General features: G+C 38.9%; 3 protein-coding genes across 3 annotated transcripts in view; 2 read left to right on the top strand and 1 right to left on the bottom strand.

Annotated features, from left to right (window-relative positions):
- The window catches only part of mdn1 (midasin AAA ATPase 1), a 50,016-nt gene extending 48,167 nt beyond the window's left edge, over window positions 1–1,849 (top strand). The window contains 2 exon segments of the mRNA XM_051873942.1: window positions 74–216; window positions 573–1,849. Of these exon segments, the coding sequence (XP_051729902.1) occupies window positions 74–216; window positions 573–758 (329 nt within the window). The 3' untranslated portion in view covers window positions 759–1,849.
- A 7,794-nt stretch (window positions 1,850–9,643) lies between these two features.
- katna1 (katanin p60 (ATPase containing) subunit A 1) lies at window positions 9,644–17,631 on the top strand. The gene is made up of 11 exons (XM_051875306.1): window positions 9,644–9,865; window positions 10,165–10,327; window positions 10,428–10,570; window positions 12,363–12,549; window positions 12,935–13,050; window positions 13,135–13,240; window positions 15,342–15,500; window positions 15,620–15,746; window positions 15,858–15,989; window positions 16,114–16,240; window positions 16,340–17,631. Exons 2-11 carry the CDS (start codon window positions 10,166–10,168, stop codon window positions 16,536–16,538), a joined length of 1,458 nt encoding a protein of 485 aa, XP_051731266.1. The 5' UTR covers window positions 9,644–9,865; window position 10,165; the 3' UTR covers window positions 16,539–17,631.
- Window positions 17,632–17,675: 44 nt separating this feature from the next.
- ginm1 (glycoprotein integral membrane 1) lies at window positions 17,676–22,454 on the bottom strand. The gene is made up of 8 exons (XM_051875307.1): window positions 22,283–22,454; window positions 21,923–21,985; window positions 21,735–21,834; window positions 21,480–21,637; window positions 19,567–19,726; window positions 19,271–19,479; window positions 18,764–18,927; window positions 17,676–18,594 (listed from the first exon to the last, which is right to left on the bottom strand). Exons 1-8 carry the CDS (start codon window positions 22,370–22,372, stop codon window positions 18,483–18,485), a joined length of 1,056 nt encoding a protein of 351 aa, XP_051731267.1. The 5' UTR covers window positions 22,373–22,454; the 3' UTR covers window positions 17,676–18,482.
- Between the last annotated feature and the right edge of the window lie 335 nt (window positions 22,455–22,789).

Raw genomic sequence — 22,789 nt, 5'->3', positions numbered from 1 at the left:
TTTATTTGCTTACATCGATTTCTGATCTAACATGCTCTTCTATGATTCTTTTTTTGTCTCTTTCTCTTAACAGAAACGTCTCAGTTATTGCTTATAGTATCTGATGGTCGGGGTTTGTTCTTGGAGGGGAAAGAGAGAGTCGCAGCTGCCGTTCAGGCTGCTCGCAGCGCAAACATCTTTGTCATATTTGTAGTGCTGGACAATCCAAACTCCAGGGTGAGGAATTCATTTGGATCAAAAGGACAGTGTGTTCAAAGCGCAGTTTAGCTGAAGTAAAAAAAAAAAAAAAAAAAGAATTGGCTATTTATGTAATTAGGAAAAATGAAAAACGCTTTGAACGGGACTGATCCCCATTTTTATTTTACAAAGTTTTTTTTTTTACTTCAAATAATTAAATAGCAATTACAAAATTTGTAACATTTTATATTAATATTTTTAGACTTGTATTTCTATTTATTACAATGTAATTATAACTAAATTATATTATAATTATTATTAGAATTAAAATAATAAAATAAATATACATCCTAAATTTTAATTTGTTCATTAATACATGATTCTCTCCATGCTAGGACTCCATATTGGATATTAAAGTGCCCATTTTTAAAGGGCCGGGTGAGCTGCCGGAGATTCGGACCTACATGGAGGAATTCCCTTTCCCCTTCTACGTTATTTTGCGAAATGTGAACGCCCTTCCAGAAACCCTGAGTGATGCTTTGAGACAGTGGTTCGAGCTCGTCACCGCCACAGACCAGTAATGGACCACATGGAAGCAATTTTGCAGGGGCCAGAAGACACAACTGTAAAACTGAAGTTCTGCTGCTGCTAGTCCTCCCCAAACATCAATACACACAACACACACAAAAAGACATTAGACAGGCTGCTGTACATGTGCCTTTTTCTTAATTTTGTTATTTTATTGAATTTGTAGTTTGATTGCAGTGGTTTCTCCTTTTCATCGCCACGATCACTAGGAATTGTTTTCTCTTGTTGTTACCATCGATCAACTTTGCACATCTTTTATTTTTTATTGTTTGAGGTTTTTTTTTTTTTTTTTTTTATTTGTGTTGTGTTGTTTTGTTTTAACTGCAAGGAAATGTGATGCCTGTGTATGGAAAAACTTCAGTTGAACTGACTGAATGTTGACTGAAGATACCTCCAATCCTGCAGTATTTCCCACCCCGTTCTTGTCCGTTTGCATTCAGTTTGTAAATGTGAATGACAAATTTAGTGTGAACGGCACTGCCAGTGTTTGATATCATATGCAAAAATCAAAAGTACATCTGCATGTCAGTAATGACCTTCAGCCCTATTTATGGTTATCCAGAAAAAAAATGTGCCTTTACAAAAACCCACATTCCTATCTAGACGGTTCTCAATGAAAACTGATGAAATCATCCGCACTGTACATTTGAAAGGATTCTGACTACTGAATCTCTAGTTATTTCTTCTTTACAACCAGGAGCACAATTTCTGCCAGTTAAGAAAACTTTTGAAGAATCTTCTAAATTGTCTGTGATTTCAACCAACACTGTTCTATATCCTACAGACCTTAGATATTTAAACTCATAGACTATAGCTGCATCTCTCACTAGACATATCTAGTTTTAAACATTTCATTTTGAAGTATTTTGATTCAGTTACATTTTGCACACACTTTTCTGCTCGTCTGTGCATTCTGCATCAGAGAAACCAGGATCAGAAAACGTACTATTTCATCATGTATACATTGTCCGAATGCAACAGTAACCTGGTGTGCGTCTTTGGTCTCCTGTCATCTTCCTCATCTTGGTTCATGAAATAAATTGCTGATAACCGTGGAAATGACAATAAAACATTTTGGACATTTGTTTTCATTATGGTCTGAATTTTTATTTTGTAACAGACAGCCGCTGGTGAATGCTTTTATTTTTAAATGTTAGTTACAACAGTCCATTCATAATACAAATTTGAAGACTAATTCACATAAATTTAGATCTGTGAATAACATCTTGAAAAGTAAAAAGTTGTTAAGCTGTTAAGTTTCTGCATTACAACTGCAACTGTTCAATTTGTCAAGCATCAGTGTTTGTAGTAGTCCTTATTTTGCACTTTTGAGGCATAAGTGTATAATTTTGTTATGGAAAACTAAAGTTTTTTTCAAGTAATATTAATCACAGACCTTTTATTCATAAATCAAAAACTGCCATTCTAAAAACCACTCCTAATGGAACCAATATCTTGCAGTGTTCCTACGCAGTTTGGAAAAGTATGGAATTTGATTTGAGTAATTTCCAGGTCTGGAAAAGTATTGAAAAAAGAAAAGAGTATGGAAAAATATTTGCATTTCCATACTATTGCCCCTATTTAGTTTTCTATAATAGAACATTTAATGAAAATAAATTTATCAATTTACCCAACAGTTTATACTGTTTTAAAAGAGATGTCCAATTGGTTTTTGGATAATAAACTTTCTTTAAAACTGAGGCCATTCTTCTTGCTTTTCCTTACATTTTAAAACATTATTTATGGACACTTCTGTCAATCCTTGTGCAGAAATTTCTATAAAATTATAGCATATCTTCAGTAGCATTTACTGAAAATGTCTTCACTGAAAATTATAATTTGTACTGATCTGGACAGTTTTTGCACACACAAAATTCAGTAACAGCACCAAACTCATGATACGTTTATAAGACACTTATGCTGATTTCATTATATTAAATCAAGACAACAAGATTTAGTTCTGTGAGTTTATTATGCCACTGAATATTAGATGTTCTCTGTAAACAATGAACTAGTCTGTTTTACTGAGTTCTTCGTTATTTTGTATATGTATTTGATTTTAGATCTACTCATATGACGTAAATAAGGTTTACAGCAGGTGTAAACAGTGATTAACAACCCTTAATCTGAAGAGCGGGGTGGGGTGGGGTGCTATAAACCATTAATATTCATTTCATTAGAGAGAAACCACCCCGTCCTCCTTTTGTCAATCACTGTGTCACACCACACAACACACTATTACACCACATCCACCATCTGCAGCACTATAGAGCAAGGTTACGTATGTAACCTTGGTTCCCTAAATAGGGAACGAGACACTGTGATAGCCCTCACATCCAGACCCAACGCACAAACAGTTGGTCAGATCTACACCACTGGACTGTGTGGTAGACAGATCTTCAACGCCCTCACCGGGCAAAGGCCAAGAGGTCATACATCACTCCCATGGGAAAATACTCAGCAGATATAGCTGCCACATAAACCTAAAGAGTGGTAGGGGCTGCCCTGCTGAAATGACTCTGCATGAGCTCCAATATTGAACCTACAGGGCAATGACTGGGTCCAGGCCGCAATGCCTGCACCAAGAGGCAAAAGCTTCCACTCAATAGCATACAGGCACCTCGTAAAGGGGGCTCTAGAGCTAAGAAACATTAATGTGCTCTGCTCAGGGGTCACACCCACAGTTTCCATAAATTAGGACGGGGGGGCAGGTCAGGTCTGAGGACAGACTGACCAGATCGGAGAACCATATCTAAGTGGGCCAGAATGGGGCCACCAACAACAGATGTCTCACTTCAGCGACAGAGGAGACATAGTCATACTCAAAGCAAACAATCCACTTCTGCTTGTCCGAACCTCTGCAATGAGGCTCGCTACTTGAGGATGTAGCCTTCATGGTCTGTGCCCAAAGGAGGACACACCTCACCATCCCGTACAGGGGCGAGAACGTAGTCCTCCCTGGTGATTCAAGTACAAGACACCATCCTGACCAGTATATGACAACTCCTCAAATAGGGTTAGAACCATTTGAGTGCCAGAACACTGCCAGCATCCCCAAACCGTTTGTGCCACACGATGCAGCTCTTTCCAAACTCCAAAGTTGGGCAGCCCTGATAGACTGCCTCCAAGCCCGTGAGGTTGTGATAGCTTTGCGACAAAACGCCCCTAGCCGGACTCCTCTGAGCCTCTGCGCTTAATCACGACTCTGCAGAGAGTGACACTGAGGCAAGGTCCCTTGGCTCTTGATCCACCACTGAAATGATCTCATGTGGAGCAGGCCCAACTGAACTACAGGGGACGCTGCTACCAGAAGACCCATCAGTCTGCAGCATAAACCTACGTGGATCTAACAGCATTGTAATGACTGAACACGTGCAGGCGACCAACATGCCCGAATCGTGCAAGAATCCAAGTCCACACCTAGAAAAATTGTTCGATGACTTGGCAGCAACACACACTTATAAATGTTTAAGCATAAGACTCCTCAATGATTGAGTATGAAATCTCAATGAGCTACTGCTGAACCGTGATTGAGCTAATATCAGCCAATCGTCCAAGTAATTTAAAATTCAGATGCCCAGGAGCCGCAATGGGACCAGAGTCGCGTCCATACACTTTATGAATGTTCAAGGAGTCAGAGCCAGTCCGAACGGAAGAATGCCGTATTGGTAATCTTTTTCCAAAAGCAAACCTGAGGACCTTCCTGTATCTCTTGACGATCTGGATGAGGAATCACGCATCCTTAGATCAATGGTCATGAACCAGTCTCACTTGATTGGGCAAGCCAGCGCCAACTGCAGAAGTGGGGCTTGGATGCCAACATAGACCCTGTACACATGGTCTTAGGGCTATCTTCTCAGACGAAAGCTAAAACGCTGAGAGCGGTCAAAATCGGTCCAAAACGCAACAAGCGGCGGAACAGGCTAACAGAGAGGAAAATAACTTAGAGCAGGGGTCTCCAAACTCAGTCCTGGAGGGCCACTGTCCTGCAGAGTTTATCTCCAACTGGCCTCAACACACCTGCCTGGAAGTTTCTAGTATGCCTAATTAGACCTTGATTAGCTGGTTCAGGTCTGTTTAATTGGAGTTGGAGCTAAACTCTGCAGGACAATGGCCCTCCAGGACCGAGTTTGGAGACCCCTGACTTAGAGATTGCCATAGGAAATTACTCTTATGCGCAAACACATTCATGCGGAAGTTCTGGCTCAATGCAACAGCAGAGCTGGCAAGAACATTTGTCATGCAAATCACTGTTTGGTAGCATGAAGCGTCAAACATTTGTAGTGCTTAAATGCAGCCAGTCATGTGAAGCGAGTTTTGGTAGCATAAGTGCCGCATCAATCACATAAAGTGAGGATGACCATGGTAAGAGATAGCTGAGCCAGTTATCTTAAACCCAATTACCACTATCATGCAGAGAGAGATAGGGAAAAACCCATCTGCTTACTCTGTAGCTTGCCATAAGAAATTACTCTTACATGTGAACTCATTCACACAATTGTTCAGCTCAACATTTCCAGTTGGGCTGACAAGAATAGAGTAATTAGTCATGCAAAATAGTGTGCAGCATGAAGTGCCCAAAAACCATGTTGCACGATAAATGTGTGCTGCGGATCTCCTCAGAGTCCACGCCTAAAGCAGTCGCACGAAACAAGAGTTGGAAGCGTAAGCACCAAATCAGATGCACGTGCCTGCATTATGCAGTGCAGAAAATAGAGAGAGAGGTAGGAAAAACCATCTGCTCACTCTGCAGCCCGCAGCCACTATGGCCTTAGTGTTAAAACAGCTTCCCATAGGAACTCATCCACTCGTTTATTCCAGCTCAAAGCAGCAGCGAAGCAAAACAAAATAGTAATTAGTCGGGCAGACTAATGATAGGCAGCATGAAGCTCCAAAACCATAGCGCATGACAAAATGTCTGCTGCAGAACTCAGAGTTTGCGCCTAAAAGCAGCCACACGAAACAAGAGTTGGAAGCATAAGCAAAATCAAATGCATGTGCCTGGGTTAACGCAGCGCAGCAATGAATCTTGAGATGATAACACGTGACGTTGTATTCGGAGCTGTTCACGTCCTCGGACGTGCGTTTCTATAGCACCACCATCAAGGCCTAAATGAATCTACAGCGGTCCGGTGGTACAGCGGCCACGTGTTACACTTGGGAGCTTTCAGAAAACTCCCAGTCTACAAGCTGTAATTACGAGCTCTACGAGGACGTGAACTCTTTTTACAAACTAGAATCTCGTAATTACAGGAATAACGAGGTGGTGTGCGCACATAAAGTAGAGAGAGAGAGAGAGAGAGAGAGAGAGAGGAAAAACAGTAAGCTCACTCTGCAGCAACTATGGCAATAGTGTTAGAACAGTTTGCCATAAGAATTACTCTTAATACGACTCGTCCACTCATTTGTTCCAACTCAAAACAGCAGCGGGGCTGAAATGAATAGGAGTTCGTCGGGCAGACTAGGGCCTGGTAGCACGAAGCGCCAAAACCATAGCGCACGACAAAATGTCCGCTTCAGAGTTCGCGCCTAAATGCAGCCACACGAAACAAGAGTTGTAAGCGTAAGCGCCGAATCAAATGCTCGTGTCTGCATAAATGCCTCTAGCGCGGTTTAATAAACTAGAGAAACACTTAATCCAGGGGAGGGGAAGAACAAAAGAGGAACATCCGTCAGCTCGCCCATTAAAACCCCTATTCTACAGCGCATGTCACCACATCCAATAACTCATTACAGGACGGAGAAGTGCGTCTCTCGTCTCCACTCGGAGGGAGAGCACCAAATCGCCTGCGAGCTCCTCAGAGTCCGAGGCCGCTGTAGAGCAGCTCGTCCAGCTCGTGCGGCGCCTCGGCAACCGAAGAACTACAGCGGGGGTTGAACGACCGCCTTTCTTTCCTCAGAAAGACAGCGAGCCTAGAGCGCAACACTTACAAATACAGGTTATCACAGAGACAACAATCAGATAGTCCGCTATAAGCGCCAATCACCTGTCATCATGAGCCCGTGATGAACCTGTCGCAGTGTAGAGATGAAAGGAACACAAATGAGTGCGAGTCGTGAGATTTAAGAGAAACTGTGAGCTTGAGAGAGAAATCCGCGCCTTTAAATAGGATTCCTGCAACTGACGTCACGCAGATTCTAAACACTAATTTGCATAACAGTCACTCGCATTGTGACGTCATTCAGAAGACTCTGGCAGCTTGTTCTTCTCACTGGATTGCGGACGCGTGTAACGGTACGAATTTGCCGCAGACCGCAAATAATTACTTGGCCCCCCTGCAGGGTTGTGGTGGGGCGGGTGCAGGGGGGCTCGATAGCGCCGCAGATGGTGGATGTGGTGTAGTGTGTTGTGTGGTGGGGGGTGTGACACAGTGATTGACAAAAGGAGGACGGGGTGGTTATTCTCTGTAATCAAATGAGCATTAATGGTTTATAGCACCCCACCCCACCCCGCTCTTCAGATTAAGGGTTTGGTTATCACTGTTTACACCTGCTGTAAACCTTATTTACATAATATGAGTAGATCTGATTTCAAATACATATATAATGAGCTCCTTTAAAATTATGGCATAACATTGTAAAAGTTCACAAGTTTATAAAGTAGGCCTACATAAATATCTGACATTATAAACTCACAGAACTGAAACTGAAATTATTCTTGTGTTGTTGTCTTGATTTAAACATTGAGTATGGTTAATTAAATCATACCTAAACTGAATTGTTTTATGAAATGATCATGAGTTTAGTGCTCTTACTGAATTTTAGAGGTGTTTGTGTTCATTCATTAACACAGCCCAGTTTCACTCTTTGAAAAATGGTTCAGTGAGGTTCTATAGCCTATAAATTTCCTTTTGGGATTTTTGCTGTAATTATGCAAAGCTTGATTTCACACTTTTTGATAACAGGAACGAGGACTGTCAATATATTAAATTCATTTACCACAGTTTTATGATTGCATAAGTTTCAAGAATTGTATGTTCTTGACTAAAAACAATGGTTTAACAATAAAACAGGAAAATATTTATTTTTACATGTTGATTTTGTTGTTTCATTTTAATTACATCTGTTTGCCAGCATTCATGTTACAGAAATTAAATGAGAGCTCTGTTGGTCAAATCAAGTCACATTTATTATTAACACTTTACAATAAGGTTCCATTTGTTAATGTATTAACAAATGGAACCTTATTGTAAAGTGTTACTAATATGATCTAACGATGAGCAATTCTCTTGTTGCAGTATTTATTAGTCTTTGTTTATGTTAATAAAAATGTTAAAGTTAATAGAAAAATTGTTCATTTATGTTAGCTCAGTACCATTAATATTAACAGATGCAACTTATTAAATGTTAAAATAAACATGTATGTATTATTCATATGTTTTAAACATTTTTTTTTTATTTATTTATAAGTCTCTAGTTCATTTTACTTAAAAACAAACACATACAACCACAACAGGCATAGCAAAAGCCTATTTGAAGGTAAAATATAAAATCTCAAAACATGCAAAAAAACAACAACTCACAGCTTGAACAAAATTTAGTAGATTCAACCTTGAGTCAGAATTCATGACCATGCTGTGCACTGCAGTTAAAAACATTTAAGAACATTAGAAGAACATTTGGCCTAATGTTTTCTATTTTACTAAACAACAAACACATAGAATAACAGTGTTTTTGAAAACCTACAGCCTGCACAAACCTTGAGTACTACCTTAATAAAAACAACCTGCAGAGGTTAACTCATTACATCTCTGGAAACAAGCAGTCCTTGCATGTCAAGACACCATCATCATCTATAACCCCATCGTTCTCTGCACAACTTTCATGGAACCAACATGAACAGACTGCACAACTGTAGTTTTTTGCTTGAACAGACTGTAGTTTTTTGCTTTTCTTTCTTGTTCTTTACCCCTCTCTCTTTGATGAAAGAAAAAGGGGCATCGCTAGTCAAATCATAGGAAGGAGGCTTTGCCCTCTGGCAGCTGGTAGTTGGCTGTGTCACCACTTGTCATGGTTTCTCCGCTGCCACAGATGGACATAGGCCTTGATATTAGAGGTACTACCCTAAGGAAAGCCAATTTTTGAGTAAATAGATCTCTATGAATTCATGTGCATCTATGCTCTCGTTTTCTTCAAAGTAAGGTGGCATGCTCACAAAGGAAATAGGTTATAGTATACAAAACTAGAAATTGTAAATTACAAAAAATTCCTGTGTGCATGTGAATAGTTTCTCGAGGGCAAAGGTTTCTCGTGTGCATACAAAAGTCTGTATATATATGTATATATATTTTTAGGGGCTCTGTATGTTGTCACTTCGAGAAAATCAGTGGAAAAAAAAACGACGAGAAAAAGCTGAAAATAATGCTGTATGAACCATTTATGTTAAATATGGTCTGAAAATCCACAGAGAGGTTTGGAAATTTGAGTCTGGAAAAGTATGGAATTTTGAAATGGAAAATATGTAGGAACCCTGATCTTGGCAATACTAATTTGGGTTTTAGGACAACTAAATGAACACCTCTATTTAAAAAGTTTATTGTAGCATATAGACTTAAAGCCTACCCAGAAAACGAGAGAACACAACATTGCCTCAGCATAGCCAAACCTTTTAATAACATTGTAATAGCATGGCCCAAACGTTGATGTTTCAATGTTAGGTAGTTCCAATTTTACTATGGCAATATTGCTTTCTGCATGTGCACAACAAAAAACGTTTTATTACATTATTTTCCATTAATTGCATTATTTTTAACTAGATGTTTTTTTGTGTGTGTATATAGTTTATTAATATTTAATTGATTTAGTTTATTGAATGTTATATCGCGCCATACATTACTTTTATTTTGAAAAAAGATTCTAGCTATGTTGACTTTTATGTTGAAAAGCAGGACGACGAGAGATTTTTACATTTGATTCCGCCTTCACAATCTTAAGTGCCCTTCCCAAACAAGTTAACTTCTGAAGTTAACTTACGAGTGTGTGTGGATTCTAAGTTTTTTCAAATATAATCGTCGTCCACAGCAGCACACACGAGTTTTCATCCCTATGCTGTGCCTTTTTCAGGATAGTTGTTTTACTTTAGAGGTTGATCACTGTACAGGTTGGTTCATAACTACACACACTGTTATTAACATAATGTTAAAGTGTGTTTGTTTTGACGTAAGCTCATAATGTTAAATGTTTGACGTATTTTCCTGGAAATAGCTGAAACGTTGTTACATCGTTGTATTTTTCCCATGTTTATCTAGTTTTGTGATTGGCTGATGTGTTCATCATGTGCTTTCACTGTTGTTTATATTCTCACTAACATCTGTTCTTAGCATAACAATATAGTGTACATGCCAATCTAAGCATATTTCCATATGTCTTAAGTTGTTCCTCGTATTTAAACTTTTGCAGAATGAGTCTGGTTGAGATCAATGAGAATGTGAAGCTGGCTCGAGAATACGCGCTGCTGGGGAACTACAGCTCTGCAGTGGTCTGTTATCAGGGTGTTCTGGAGCAGATCAAAAAGTACCTCTACTCAGTCAGAGACTCCTCTCTACAGCAGAAATGGCAGCAGGTTATAGTTTCTCCTGCTCTTCACGCTGTCTATGATTCAGTCTATTTAATGTATTTTACTTGTTGTAACAGGCCTTTGTGTGTTCATGTGTCTCATCAAGGTTTGGCAGGAGATAAATGAAGAGACGAAGCAAGTCCGGGAGATCATGACAACACTTGAGAGCTTCCAGCTGGAGTCGACCCCATCCAAACCCAGCAGCTTTGGCCAAGAGAATGACATTATGCCTGTTCACGTGGAGCACAGGTACACTTCTGTGTCTGGTTTTATTCTGACAGATCTCACAAACTCTTTTACTCTTATAACAGGCTATGTGTACATATTTCATAGAGTTGTTAAATAGTTTACATTTAAAGTAAGAACTCTGTGTTTGAACATATGTGGTGTTCTGCGTTGTATTTTGGCTTAATTTTTTTTTTAGTCATCAGGTGTTCTTCAGGTACCTGATGGATTGTTAGGTTCGAACAGTTAGGTTTTCTTCAGGTTCATGATGGATTGTTAGGTTCGAACAGTTAGGTTTTCTTCAGGTACTTGATGGATTGTGAGGTTTGAACAGTTAGGTTTTCTTCAGGTACCTGATGGATTGTTAGGTTCGAACAGTTAGGTTTTCTTCAGGTACCTGATGGATTGTGAGGTTTGAACAGTTAGGTTTTCTTCAGGTACCTGATGGATTGTTAGGTTCGAACAGTTAGGTTTTCTTCAGGTTCATGATGGATTGTTAGGTTCGAACAGTTAGGTTTTCTTCAGGTACTTGATGGATTGTGAGGTTTGAACAGTTAGGTTTTCTTCAGGTACCTGATGGATTGTTAGGTTCGAACAGTTAGGTTTTCTTCAGGTACTTGATGGATTGTGAGGTTCGAAAAGTTAGGTTTTCTTCAGGTACCTGATGGATTGTTAGGTTCGAACAGTTAGGTTTTCTTCAGGTTCATGATGGATTGTTAGGTTCGAACAGTTAGGTTTTCTTCAGGTTCATGATGGATTGTTAGGTTCGAACAGTTAGGTTTTCTTCAGGTACCTGATGGATTGTTAGGTTCGAACAGTTAGGTTTTCTTCAGGTTCATGATGGATTGTTAGGTTCGAACAGTAAGGTGTTCTTCAGGTACCTGATGGATTGTTAGGTTTGACCGTTTAGGCACCTGATGGATTGTGCATAATGAAGAGGTTGAAATGTTGCATTCACTTGGTTGTAATAAAATTTTCTGGAGGTTAAATTTCAGTGTTCAGACATCTGCCTTTCTTGTTTGTTGCCGAACATTAACCCACTTTGGGTTTCAGATGTGTACAACTGTTTTTTCTGTTTGACTTTTCACACAAATTCCCACGGTCATGGATCTTGCAAAACCTTTGAAAAAAATTTTAGAGTTCATGGATGCTTTGGAAAATAAAACTGAGAATTTGAAGTCTTTTATTTCCAGGCCTGAAAAAAAATGAATGGGCATTAATAACATTTATTTTAATAACAAATACACCGGAAAGATCATGGAAATATCTATACTGAATATACATACATTTTTAATTATGCTCATTTATTCAGCTAGATATTGCTCAGGACATCTTATTGGAGACATTTATAAAGTAATAAATTATATATAATATATATATATATAATTTAATTTTTACTATTTATTTAAATTTACACTTGCATGACTTTTTTTTTATACAGTATCTCAAACAACTGAAAAGTCATGGACATTCATTGGCCACACTGTGTGGGAATCCTGCCTTTAGTAGTTGTTGTTGAGTTTTAAAGCCCCCATCAGCACTCTTGTCATGTGAATTAGATTAAGATCTGAATAGCTTCCTGCCGTTTCGCAGCCCTTCGTACTCTTTCATGCCTCCCTTGAGGCTATTAAAGGTCTGTTGAGCCTGTTATATAAAGCATAATCTGATTATGAAGTAACAATTGAATGAGAGATTACAGCCCCATTAATTAAGGACAGTTAATTCATTCAGCAAAATTAAAATAATATTGTTAAAGGGCCCCTTCAAAGTCAGCACTGTATGTCCTGATACTATGTGTCTGTGTGTTTGTGAACAGGTCATCTCCATGTGTAGTGCGCAAATCCTCTGGGCCGTACAAAGACAGCAAAGGCCATGGAAACAGGTTGAGCGCTGGCCCCCGCGGCCAGCCACGACCCTCACCGCGCTTTGCCAATGGAGACAAGGGAAGACCGCAGAAAGGCAAAGAAAAGAAAGAGAACCCGTCAAAGCCAAAAGATGACAAGGTAAGGGGTCCATTTCCCATCTCTGTCTGCTGTTTGAACAAAGCCTACTGTGTTATAAACTGCTCACGGTCACAATATTTACTTAAAGGATCAGATGCCTTACGCTGTGTTATTATAAACCTGTGATACCGGTTTCTTACATCAAAGCAAACAGTTCAGAAAGAGATTAAAACCATTAATACATGGCAAGTGTTTGCTTTGTAGTCTTGACTATAAGCACTTTGGTTTTGTCCAAAGACTAAAACAACAGAACTGATGTTTGATTTGTACCATTTTTCAAAACCATTTGCAACAGTGCCTAATTCAGCGAAAAAGCTGGTCAGAACCTTTTGGCAAAGAAATAATAATTAAAAAAAGTTTTGACAAAACTCTCTGCTCCCTGTAGAACAAAGCGGAGGGTGTGGAAACAGAGGTGAAGAGGTTTGACAGAGGAGGAGAGGACAAAGACCTGATTGACATTCTGGAGAGAGACATAATCTCCCAAAACCCCAATGTCACATGGTGGGTTTATCTGCTCTCATCTCACATTTTTCCAAAAGTGCTTCCATTTCTCATTTATTTTCTCAAATGGCCTTTTTGTTATAGGGATGACATTGCTGACCTGGAGGAGGCCAAGAAGCTGTTGAAGGAAGCAGTGGTTCTGCCCATGTGGATGCCTGAATTTTTTAAAGGAATAAGACGCCCGTGGAAGGTATGAATGCCCACAAAGAAAATCACGTATGCTTTATGGATTTCATAAAGCTCCATCTCAAAACTTCCAAATAACAGGCCAATGTAATTTCTTCACATCTTATTGGCCACTTACACACTGTAAAGCTTCAGGAGTGACAACCACATTTAAATGCGAGAGTGAGACCTCTAAATTATTGTTCCATTTATGTGCAGTCCGTAACTTTTTTTTGGTTAAAAATGAAGTACAAAACCAGCCGGTGTTCAAAATCTCCTTACCTTAGCCCAATTCAAACCGGTAAACTTGTAATAATGTTTTCTAATTCGAGTGGTACTGGTTGATTTCCGTGGGAAATTCGAGCATGCTGTCGTTCGTCTTTGCGTCATTACGTCACGTCTGTTTACATAAAGAACGAGTCCCAGCTAGTAGGCTATATGGCATGTAGGGATGCTGCAGGTGGCGGATCAGTTATAGCCTTTTCTCACAGCAGCTGGAATAATTAAACTTATCATTTTGATGATGGTTTGTATGGTATGACAAATGGACACTTAGAGATTAGACTGTACAGAAATTGAAATCTACAGGTAACACTAATACACACTAAATACACATAGTTACGCAATGCTGATGTTGTTAACATTAACAATTTGATAACAAAGTATATCAATATTAATAATTTGCACGGGTTGATGTGATATGAGCTAAGCGATTGTTAGATTTAATAACCACTGGTAGCCCGATTTATTGTAATGCTTTTTTTCTTAGTTGGTCAGAACAAGTGGCAGATTTGTAACTTACTTGTTCAGATGATATTCTCTGGTGAAAATTCTTATTTTGGTCATACTTCCAAGATGTAGAATCTGTGATTCCGAAGTACCCACCAGTGCGGTGACTGACAGCCACACATCCTCTTTAAAACATTAGATTCATCCGCGCTGAGGAGCCGTGCCGATGCACAACCCACGTAAAGATCATAATTCCGCAAAATAACTGCAATTGCTGGTTTTGAACAGAGATGGCGTCAAAGAGGCAAAACTTACGCTTTAAGCTAGGCTCATACAGTGATCGAGTTTATTAAAGTGAGCAGGTGCGGGTCTCTATTTCGAGCTTATTTTGAGCATAAAGCTTTTCCATTTATTTTGTTTTTTATGGGCTTGTTCTTGTTTGTTTACTGATTTGTAAGATCTAGCAACAAGAGTCAGGCTTGTACTGCTTTCACTATGATTTCTTGCACCGCACATAAAGACAAGAGATAAATCTCTGATGCATGTTAAAATGCCTATTTTAACATGCATCAGTGATGTATTTCTCGTCTCTCATCTCTCATATCTCTCATTGTACGTCATTAACAACTAGTTGTTCAGTTTGGATCTGTACACAATGCGTAGAATTTTTTAAAATGTGGTTGTCAATCCTGTAAATTACGAAACTGTGTGTGTACAGAACAGGATTAAGCACTAAAAGGTGAACTGACAACCGAATTTAGTTGTAGTGTGTACATGGCCATTGTGTTCTGTAGTTGGTACCCTTGAAAATGCATTTCCTTTTATTAATGTACTTTTTTACATTATTCATGTTTATACACTACTGTTCAAATGTTTTTGAAAGAACTTTTATGCTTACCAAGGCTACATTTATTTGATCAAAAAAAAAAGTAGAAACGATAATATTGTGAAATTTTATTACAAATATATCTTTTCCAAGTATATTTTAAATGTAATTTTATTCCTGTGATGGCAAAGCTGAATTTTCAGCATCATTACTCCAGTCTTCATTGTCACATAATTCTTCAGAAATATTTTTGTGGAAGTCTTTATTTTTTATTTATTTATTTATTTTTTTACTTTTTTCAGGATTCTCTGATGAATAGAAAGTTCAAAAGAACTGCATTTATTTGAAATGGATATATTTTGTAACATTAAAAAATATCTTTGTTGTCAAAATATATAATTTTTTTTTTAGTCTTTTGAAAAAATGAATCCATCCTTGCTGAATAAAAGTAATAATTTCTTGTATGTAACATTCTTTCATGTGTGTCATCATCCTCTTTTGTGGTGATCTTTACTGCATTATATACAGTATTTTTCATACACACAGTAACTGAACTCACATATGATTTTAGGGAGTGTTGATGGTGGGTCCGCCAGGCACAGGAAAGACATTGCTGGCCAAAGCTGTTGCCACTGAGTGCCGAACCACCTTTTTTAACGTGTCCTCCTCCACCCTCACCTCCAAATACAGAGGAGAGTCTGAAAAACTTGTACGGCTGTTGTTTGAGATGGTAAAATCACATACACTTCCTGTATCACCCCTCATTAATACATGTAAAATGGTAGCCAAAACTGCTTTCTGTTTTATTACTGTACATACATTTATGTTGGTGTTTGCATGTTTATACAGGCACGGTTTTATGCCCCCACCACCATCTTCGTTGATGAGATAGACTCCATATGTAGCCGCAGAGGAACTTCAGAAGAACATGAAGCCAGCAGACGTGTCAAAGCTGAACTACTCGTCCAAATGGATGGTATTTTTTTCTTACAAACTGTAACTGTACAGATTTTATTGATGGCTGTGAACTACACTCTTTTATTGGGTAAAAAAAAAAATCAATAAATACACCTCTTTTGTTATCCAGGTGTTGGTGGGACATCTGAAAATGACCCTTCAAAAATGGTTATGGTTCTGGCAGCCACAAACTTCCCTTGGGACATTGATGAAGCTCTGAGACGGAGACTAGAGAAGAGAATTTATATCCCGCTGCCCTCAGGTGTTCAGAATTACCCAGAATTCATCAATCATCATATCGTATTACATGCCATCAGCTTAATACATCTCAGCTCAAGACAAATAAACATAACTGAAGTATTTAAAATCACATTGTATTTCCGTAGCTAAAGGCAGAGTGGAGTTACTTAAGATCAGTCTGAAGGAGCTTGAGCTGGCCAATGATGTCAACATGGACAAGATCGCTGAGCAGTTGGAGGGATACTCTGGTGCTGACATCACCAACGTTTGCAGGTAAATCTCTCAACTGTCCTTACATCACCTTGAGTTTAGCCTGAAATTATTTTCAATGTTTAAAGTGCCAGTTCTAAAAGTGATTAAATGTAATTGCAGAGATGCATCCCTGATGGCAATGAGAAGGCGGATTGAGGGTTTGACCCCTGAGGAGATCAGAAACTTATCAAAAGATGAGATGCACATGCCCACTACAATGGAGGACTTTGAGACGGCACTGAAGAAAGTGTCCAAGTCTGTATCTGCTACTGATATAGAGAAATATAAGAAGTGGATAGAGGAGTTTGGCTCCTGCTGATGATGCCAAAGAACCTTGACTGTTCCCCCTCACAATCGCTGTTAGCACTTTGAAAGACTGAGGGCCAGTTTCACTAAATCTCAGTGAGCATTTCCATCCTGGACCAGACTGAATTCAAAGAACCTAGATAAGTCTTGATTTATATGAAGTGTGTATGTATGGCTGTACAGATTCATAGTTTAATATTTAATAGTAATAGGTTGGGTTTAACATAATACAGGACTTTAAGAGCTGGTTAACTGGATAAAGGTTAAAGGGATAGTTCACCCGAAAATGAAAATTTTGTCATTTACTCACTCTCATGCTGTTCCAAACCTGTATGAGTGCCTTTTGTCTGTTGAACACAAAAAATATTTTAAGGAATGTTGGTAACCAGGTCCTGGTTGGTACTGATGGTAGCCATTGACTTCCATAGTACTTTTTTTCCTGCTATGGGAGTCAATGGCTACCGTCAACTGTTTGGTTACCACCAACATTCTTTAAAGTATCTTCTTTTGTGTTCAACAGAAAAACTAAACTCATGCAGGTTTGGAACAACTTGAGGATGAGTAAGTGATGACAAAATTGTAATTTTTTTTGGGTGAACTATCCCTTTAAGCTTTCTCCTGAACTCATATTAAAATGAGTTTGCAAGGATAAAGGCTGAACTAATATCCAGGAAATCTAAAGTGGTTTTAGTGCTCTTATTACAAACCCATGATGTTTTGCCCTATTATAGTGTGCACAAACAATAGTACTGAGGTTTTGGGCATGCTTTTTCTTTATTGGCTTGTTTTGTCTATACCTGTAAAATCACTGCCACTGACCAAAGACCAGCAAATCCTTCAATCTTCAAACAATCCCTTAGGTGAAGAGCTATGCAAGCTAATGAATTTACTGCTGCTGTGACACTATAGTTGATTTAAAGGCCAAAGTTTCCAAAGTTGGACAATTGTCTTAATAGTGATGAGGCCAGTGTCTTAAAGGTGTGTTCAGCACTTGACTTTTATAAACACTATGGAACCAGTTTCTGGTTTATTTCATTAGTGACATTCCGTTAACATGATCAATTTGCAAAATTATATATTTTGAATAAATATTTTTTAAATTTGAACAGGACTGTTGTTTTTATGAAAGAAAAAAAAAACTCACTGAGAATTCATTTGTGAAGAATTTACTCAAACTGTGAAGAAAACAAGTCGTTACATGCTTCAGAATGACACAAGTTACAGATTTCATTAACAGCCAATGACAAGGCTACAACGAAATGTACATGTCCAGTTGAAATGCTTAAAATGCCTGAAAAGTTGTCTCTCTCAGTATAAGTTATAGGGAATACTTTGACCAACTGCACAAGCCAAAACATATCTTCATTTAATTCGTCCAGTGCAGGTCAAAGCTGAAATGTATTGCTGGTATTGATGCTTAATGTAGCCACAATATCTCAAGCAACATGAATATTACATTAAACTACATTAAGCGACAGTTTATACAGGCCAATAAAACAGCCAAACAGTAAGAAATAATAATAATAAAAAAGTCAATTTAAATAATATGGAGAGTTGTTTTGAAGTTATTTTGATGGTTAATTACATTTACCCCCCCATTAATGCCATACCCTTAACCCCTTCTTGTAATTTCCAATTTTCAGGCAAAAAGTAATTCATAATATTACCATAAAACATCCAGTTTAATGAGGGGAAAACCTGGTACATTTTAGGTACTGTGCTTATTTTAAAGTGTGCACCTTTACCATTCCACCTCACACTTTTTTCCCAAGCACAATGTAGTGAAGAATACAAAAAGCTGATAATGCTTTCACACAGATGCAGATGTGAAAATAGAAATCTGTTTCATTAGGAAATGTTGGGAGTTTTTTTTTTCTTCTTTTAAAGTGCTACACTGAAGTCATTGGTATTGTCGACCAAATAAAGCCACATAGCCAAACTGATGAGAACACGTCCATCACTTTTCTATCAAAATGCTTTTTTCTGGCATTTCTTCATTCATGTTATCTATTAGCCTCTGCTTTTCATCATCTGGCATCAGAGTCTCTGGATTCAGATGAAAGAACCCTCTATAAAAGACAGAAAAGAAAAATGTTGTATATCATTTAGGCCTAAACATGTTATCTAGTAGACTGCATAAAACACCACTTCAAAACATATTCAAATATCACCTATATGGCCGTGCATTTATTATAGGATCTGTTGAGAGACCCAGTAACAGGTTGGTGCAAGTTGTACCTGTGTTCACAGGAGGGAAACAGAAGATCCAGGATCTTAATGATGACAGCTGAGCCTGCAACGCCAACCACCACCACCCACATGATCAAGAAGAAGAGCGGGACTGAATCAGACCAGAAGCGCCTCAGTTTATCCCTCAGCTCTTCAACCCACTGACACGCCACCTGCCCAAATAACAAATCACATTAAATGCTATAGGTCTGTGAAAATGACACTACTGCCCTCTTTATCTTCAATCAAAATAACTTCCCCTCCCTCTTGCAGAAACATCTCCACTCTTCTCTGATGACGTGTTTACTGCATGAGGGCGGGACAACCTGTCACTCACATGACATCACAGCAATAGAAATTTTTTTTCTTGTTTGTGAAGCCGCTTCACTCAGACAAACATCACAATAGGATAGAAAAAAATATTGCGATTTCCATTTCATGCCAAATTTAAAGTAGTATATTATCCTGTGTTTAATATACCCCAAGAGTTTACAGTGGTGGTACAGAAGCACTTACACTGTAAGAGGATATGGACCCCCTTAGAGGAACCCCAAGCAGCACTGAATCGGAAGTCCTTTCCTCTTCCTCTCTGGACTCGTACAGGGTTTCAGGGTCCATCCGCAAGGGTGTTTCAGGAAGTTTCCCTGGAGCTGCAATCTCCTCCTGGGTGGTCTCTGCATGTTTGAGTAGATAGTGGCTAGTGGTGTTACGCACTTGGTCTTCAACTGTGAAGACAGAGAACAGTACATAGAAATCCTTCCAGTTAAAGCACCACAGGCACGTTTCAGATCATTTTATGCCACATAATCTACCTGTATTATGTATGGACGCATCAGTAACCAATATGTCATTCTCTCGTGGAATGACGGAGAGCTTGCTTCTTGATAAAGGGTAAATATTGATGACCTGTGTGATCTTCTCAGAGCTCTGGTTCAACTGGATCTCTACCTCACACACGTCTGGCTGCTGGACCTACAAAATTATGACATCAAGTGCTTGATCACATTCATGTGCACTGCCTCAATCTAGAGTTTGGTTTTTTTCATAGCATTAAAGGTGTAATTTTGTTTAAGACTGTATTACTGTGTGAAAGTCATATGACAGAGAATTCAGTTACAGTATCTCACAGAAGTGAGTATACCCCTCACATTTTTTAAATATTTTATTATATCTTTTCATGTGACAACACTGAAGAAATGACACTTTGCTACAATGTAAAGTAGTGAGTGTACAGCTTGTATAACTGTAAATTTGCTGTCCCCTCAAAATAACTCAACACATAGCCATTAATGTCTAAACCGCTGGCCACAAAAGTGAGTTCACCCTTAAGTAAAAATGTCTAAATTGGGCCCAAATTGTCAATATTTTGTGTGGCTACCATTATTTTCTAGCACTCCCTTAACCCACTTGGGCATGGAGTTCACCAGAGCTTCACAGGTTACCACTGGAGTCCTCTTCCACTCCTCCATGACGACATCACAGAGCTGGTGGATGTTAGAGACCTTGCGCTCCTCCACCTTCCGTTTGAGGATGCCCCACAGATGCTCAATAGGGTTTAGGTACCCTCGGCTTCTTTAGCAAGGCAGTGGTCATCTTGGAAGTCTGTTTGGGGTCGTTATCATGTTGGAATACTGCCCTGCGGCCCAGTCTCCGAAGGGAGGGGATCATGCTCTGCTTCAGTATGTCACAGTACATGTTGGCATTCATGGTTCCCTCAATGAACTGTAGCTCCCCAGTGCCGGCAGCACTCATGCAGCCCCAGACCATGACACTCCCACCACCATGCTTGACTGTAGGCAAGACACACTTTTCTTTGTACTCCTCACCTGGTTGCCGCCACACACGCTTGACACCATCTGAACCAAATAAGTTTATCTTGGTCTCATCAGACCACAGGACATGGTTCCAGTAATCCATGTCCTTAGTCTGCTTGTCTTCAGCAAACTGTTTGCGGGCTTTCTTGTGCATCATCTTTAGAAGAGCCTTCCTTCTGGGACGACAGCCATGCAGACCAATTTGATAGGCTGACCCCCCACCCCTTCAACCTCTGCAGCAATGCTGGCAGCACTCATACGTCTATTTCCCAAACACAACCTCTGGATATGACGCTGAGCACGTGCACTCAACTTCTTTGGTCGACCATGGCGAGGCCTGTTCTGAGTGGAACCTGTCCTGTTAAACCGCTGTATGGTCTTGGCCACCATGCTGCAGCTCAGTTTCAGGGTCTTGGCCATCTTCTTATAGCCTACGCCATCTTTATGTAGAGCAACAATTCTTTTTTTCAGATCCTCAGAGAGTTCTTTGCCATGAGGTGCCGTGTTGAACTTCCAGTGACCAGTATGAGAGAGTGAGAGCGATAACACCAAATTTAACACACCTGCTCCCCATTCACACCTGAGACCTTGTAACACTAACTAGTCACATGACACCGGGGAGAGAAAATGGCTAATTGGGCCCAATTTTGACATTTTTACTTAGGGGTGTACTCACTTTTGTGGCCAGCAGTTTAGACATTAATGGCTGTGTGTTGAGTTATTTTGAGGGGACAGCAAATTTACATTGTAATACAAGCTGTACACTCACTACTTTACATTGTAGCAAAGTGTCATTTCTTCAGTGTTGTCACATTAAAAATATAATAAAATATTTACAAAAATGTGAGGGGTGTACTCACTTCTGTGAGATACTGTATGTCAGTCATCATTTATAAGGTAACGGTTAAAACCTTTTCATCCGCCAACTGGATAATCTCCTGACTCAGGAGGAGTAACAGAACCTGCTCCCCAGCATCATTCTGAACATATGATTGATTCACCATCAGCCTCAGCTCACTGCTGACTAACCCATCCGCCGGATTACCAGAGCTCACGTTATAACCATCCACTGCAAACAAAGAAAAGAACAAAAATCTCTTCACTAGACTTTAAATACAGGAATGCGTGCAATTAATAAATAAAACAAAATAGACAAAAATGCATACACAACAATGCAGGACATGTCATCCTCGTGACTCCTGCAGACTTGAGAGGAGCTCCATTAATAAATGTTTCATTGTCCAAGAAACCTATATTCAAATTAATCTGAAAGAATGAGAAATAATTGTAAATTACCCCTCCTTCACAAAACATATTATGGATGTAATGCACTATTCCCCAAAATACTTCTTACCTGCACACTGTACTTTGTCTGGTTCTTTTCACTAACCGCTGTCACATTTAACACGACAGTCTCCTGTGAAATAAACAACATAATATAATAACAAACCCGTTTGTTTACATGATTCTGACTTGACAGTCTTGTCCTGAAGTTTTCAAAGATGACAGCCACTGCTTTGGGTAAATTAACTGTGAACATTAGATTTACTTAAATATGTCAGCAGACAAACCATGGTGTAGGCATCTTTATAAACCAAACCAATGTCTAATAACTTGTCAGTTATTTAATATCTAACAAGCCTTTTGTGCGGCTACACATGTGATGCAACAGAAAGACATTAAACTACCACAAAATATATGAAATATCACCCACCGTGGTTATTTGTTTCGATTGGGTATTAGCCAGGATACACAAGACGATCAAATAAACCATCGTTAAATATATTTTCCATGTAGACGCCATTTTTTATCACACTACTTATCAACAATACGTGAATTACAATGCGCGCATGACGCACTGCGCGTCATGTCGTAATTCCCATCTCACGTGACGTAGAATTGTTTTTGTGAACTCTTGGGCCCCCTAACGGTCTTTAGAGGTACTACATAAAGCTTCACACAATAAAAGCCTCATTTTGAAATAACAAACAACTTTAGGATTTGCAACCTTTTTTGTCAGATGAACCCCTGTGAACAGGTATTTACCTGAAGTACCCTTTGAAATTGTAAGCAATGTTAACCTTATAAAATATAATTAATTTTTTCACTTTCACTTGTGAAATATTTCTGTTGATATTTTTATTATTATTACATTTAAATGAATTTTTATTTAAAAAATTAGAAATAGGTTAAAATTTAATGAAGATCACAATTTCATGAA

Source organism: Ctenopharyngodon idella, chromosome 20 (assembly GCF_019924925.1).
Source record: "Ctenopharyngodon idella isolate HZGC_01 chromosome 20, HZGC01, whole genome shotgun sequence".
NCBI classification, from domain to species: domain Eukaryota; kingdom Metazoa; phylum Chordata; class Actinopteri; order Cypriniformes; family Xenocyprididae; genus Ctenopharyngodon; species Ctenopharyngodon idella.
Note: the sequence above shows the minus strand (reverse complement) of the source record. Positions and strands in the feature narration are given on the sequence as shown.

What these genes read in the sequence shown, in the direction of transcription:
- katna1 (XM_051875306.1), top strand. Translation starts at nt 10,166, where the DNA reads ATGAGTCTGGTTGAGATCAATGAGAATGTGAAGCTGGCTCGAGAATAC. An exon ending in CAAAGCCAAAAGATGACAAG is followed by an intron (nt 12,550 to 12,934) that starts GTAAGGGGTCCA and finishes TGCTCCCTGTAG; the next exon opens with AACAAAGCGGAGGGTGTGGA. An exon ending in ACTACTCGTCCAAATGGATG is followed by an intron (nt 15,747 to 15,857) that starts GTATTTTTTTCT and finishes TTTGTTATCCAG; the next exon opens with GTGTTGGTGGGACATCTGAA.
- ginm1 (XM_051875307.1), bottom strand. Translation starts at nt 22,372, where the DNA reads ATGGCGTCTACATGGAAAATATATTTAACGATGGTTTATTTGATCGTC. An exon ending in GACATGTCCTGCATTGTTGT is followed by an intron (nt 21,638 to 21,734) that starts GTATGCATTTTT and finishes CTTTGTTTGCAG; the next exon opens with TGGATGGTTATAACGTGAGC. An exon ending in TCCAGTTGGCGGATGAAAAG is followed by an intron (nt 19,727 to 21,479) that starts GTTTTAACCGTT and finishes ATAATTTTGTAG; the next exon opens with GTCCAGCAGCCAGACGTGTG.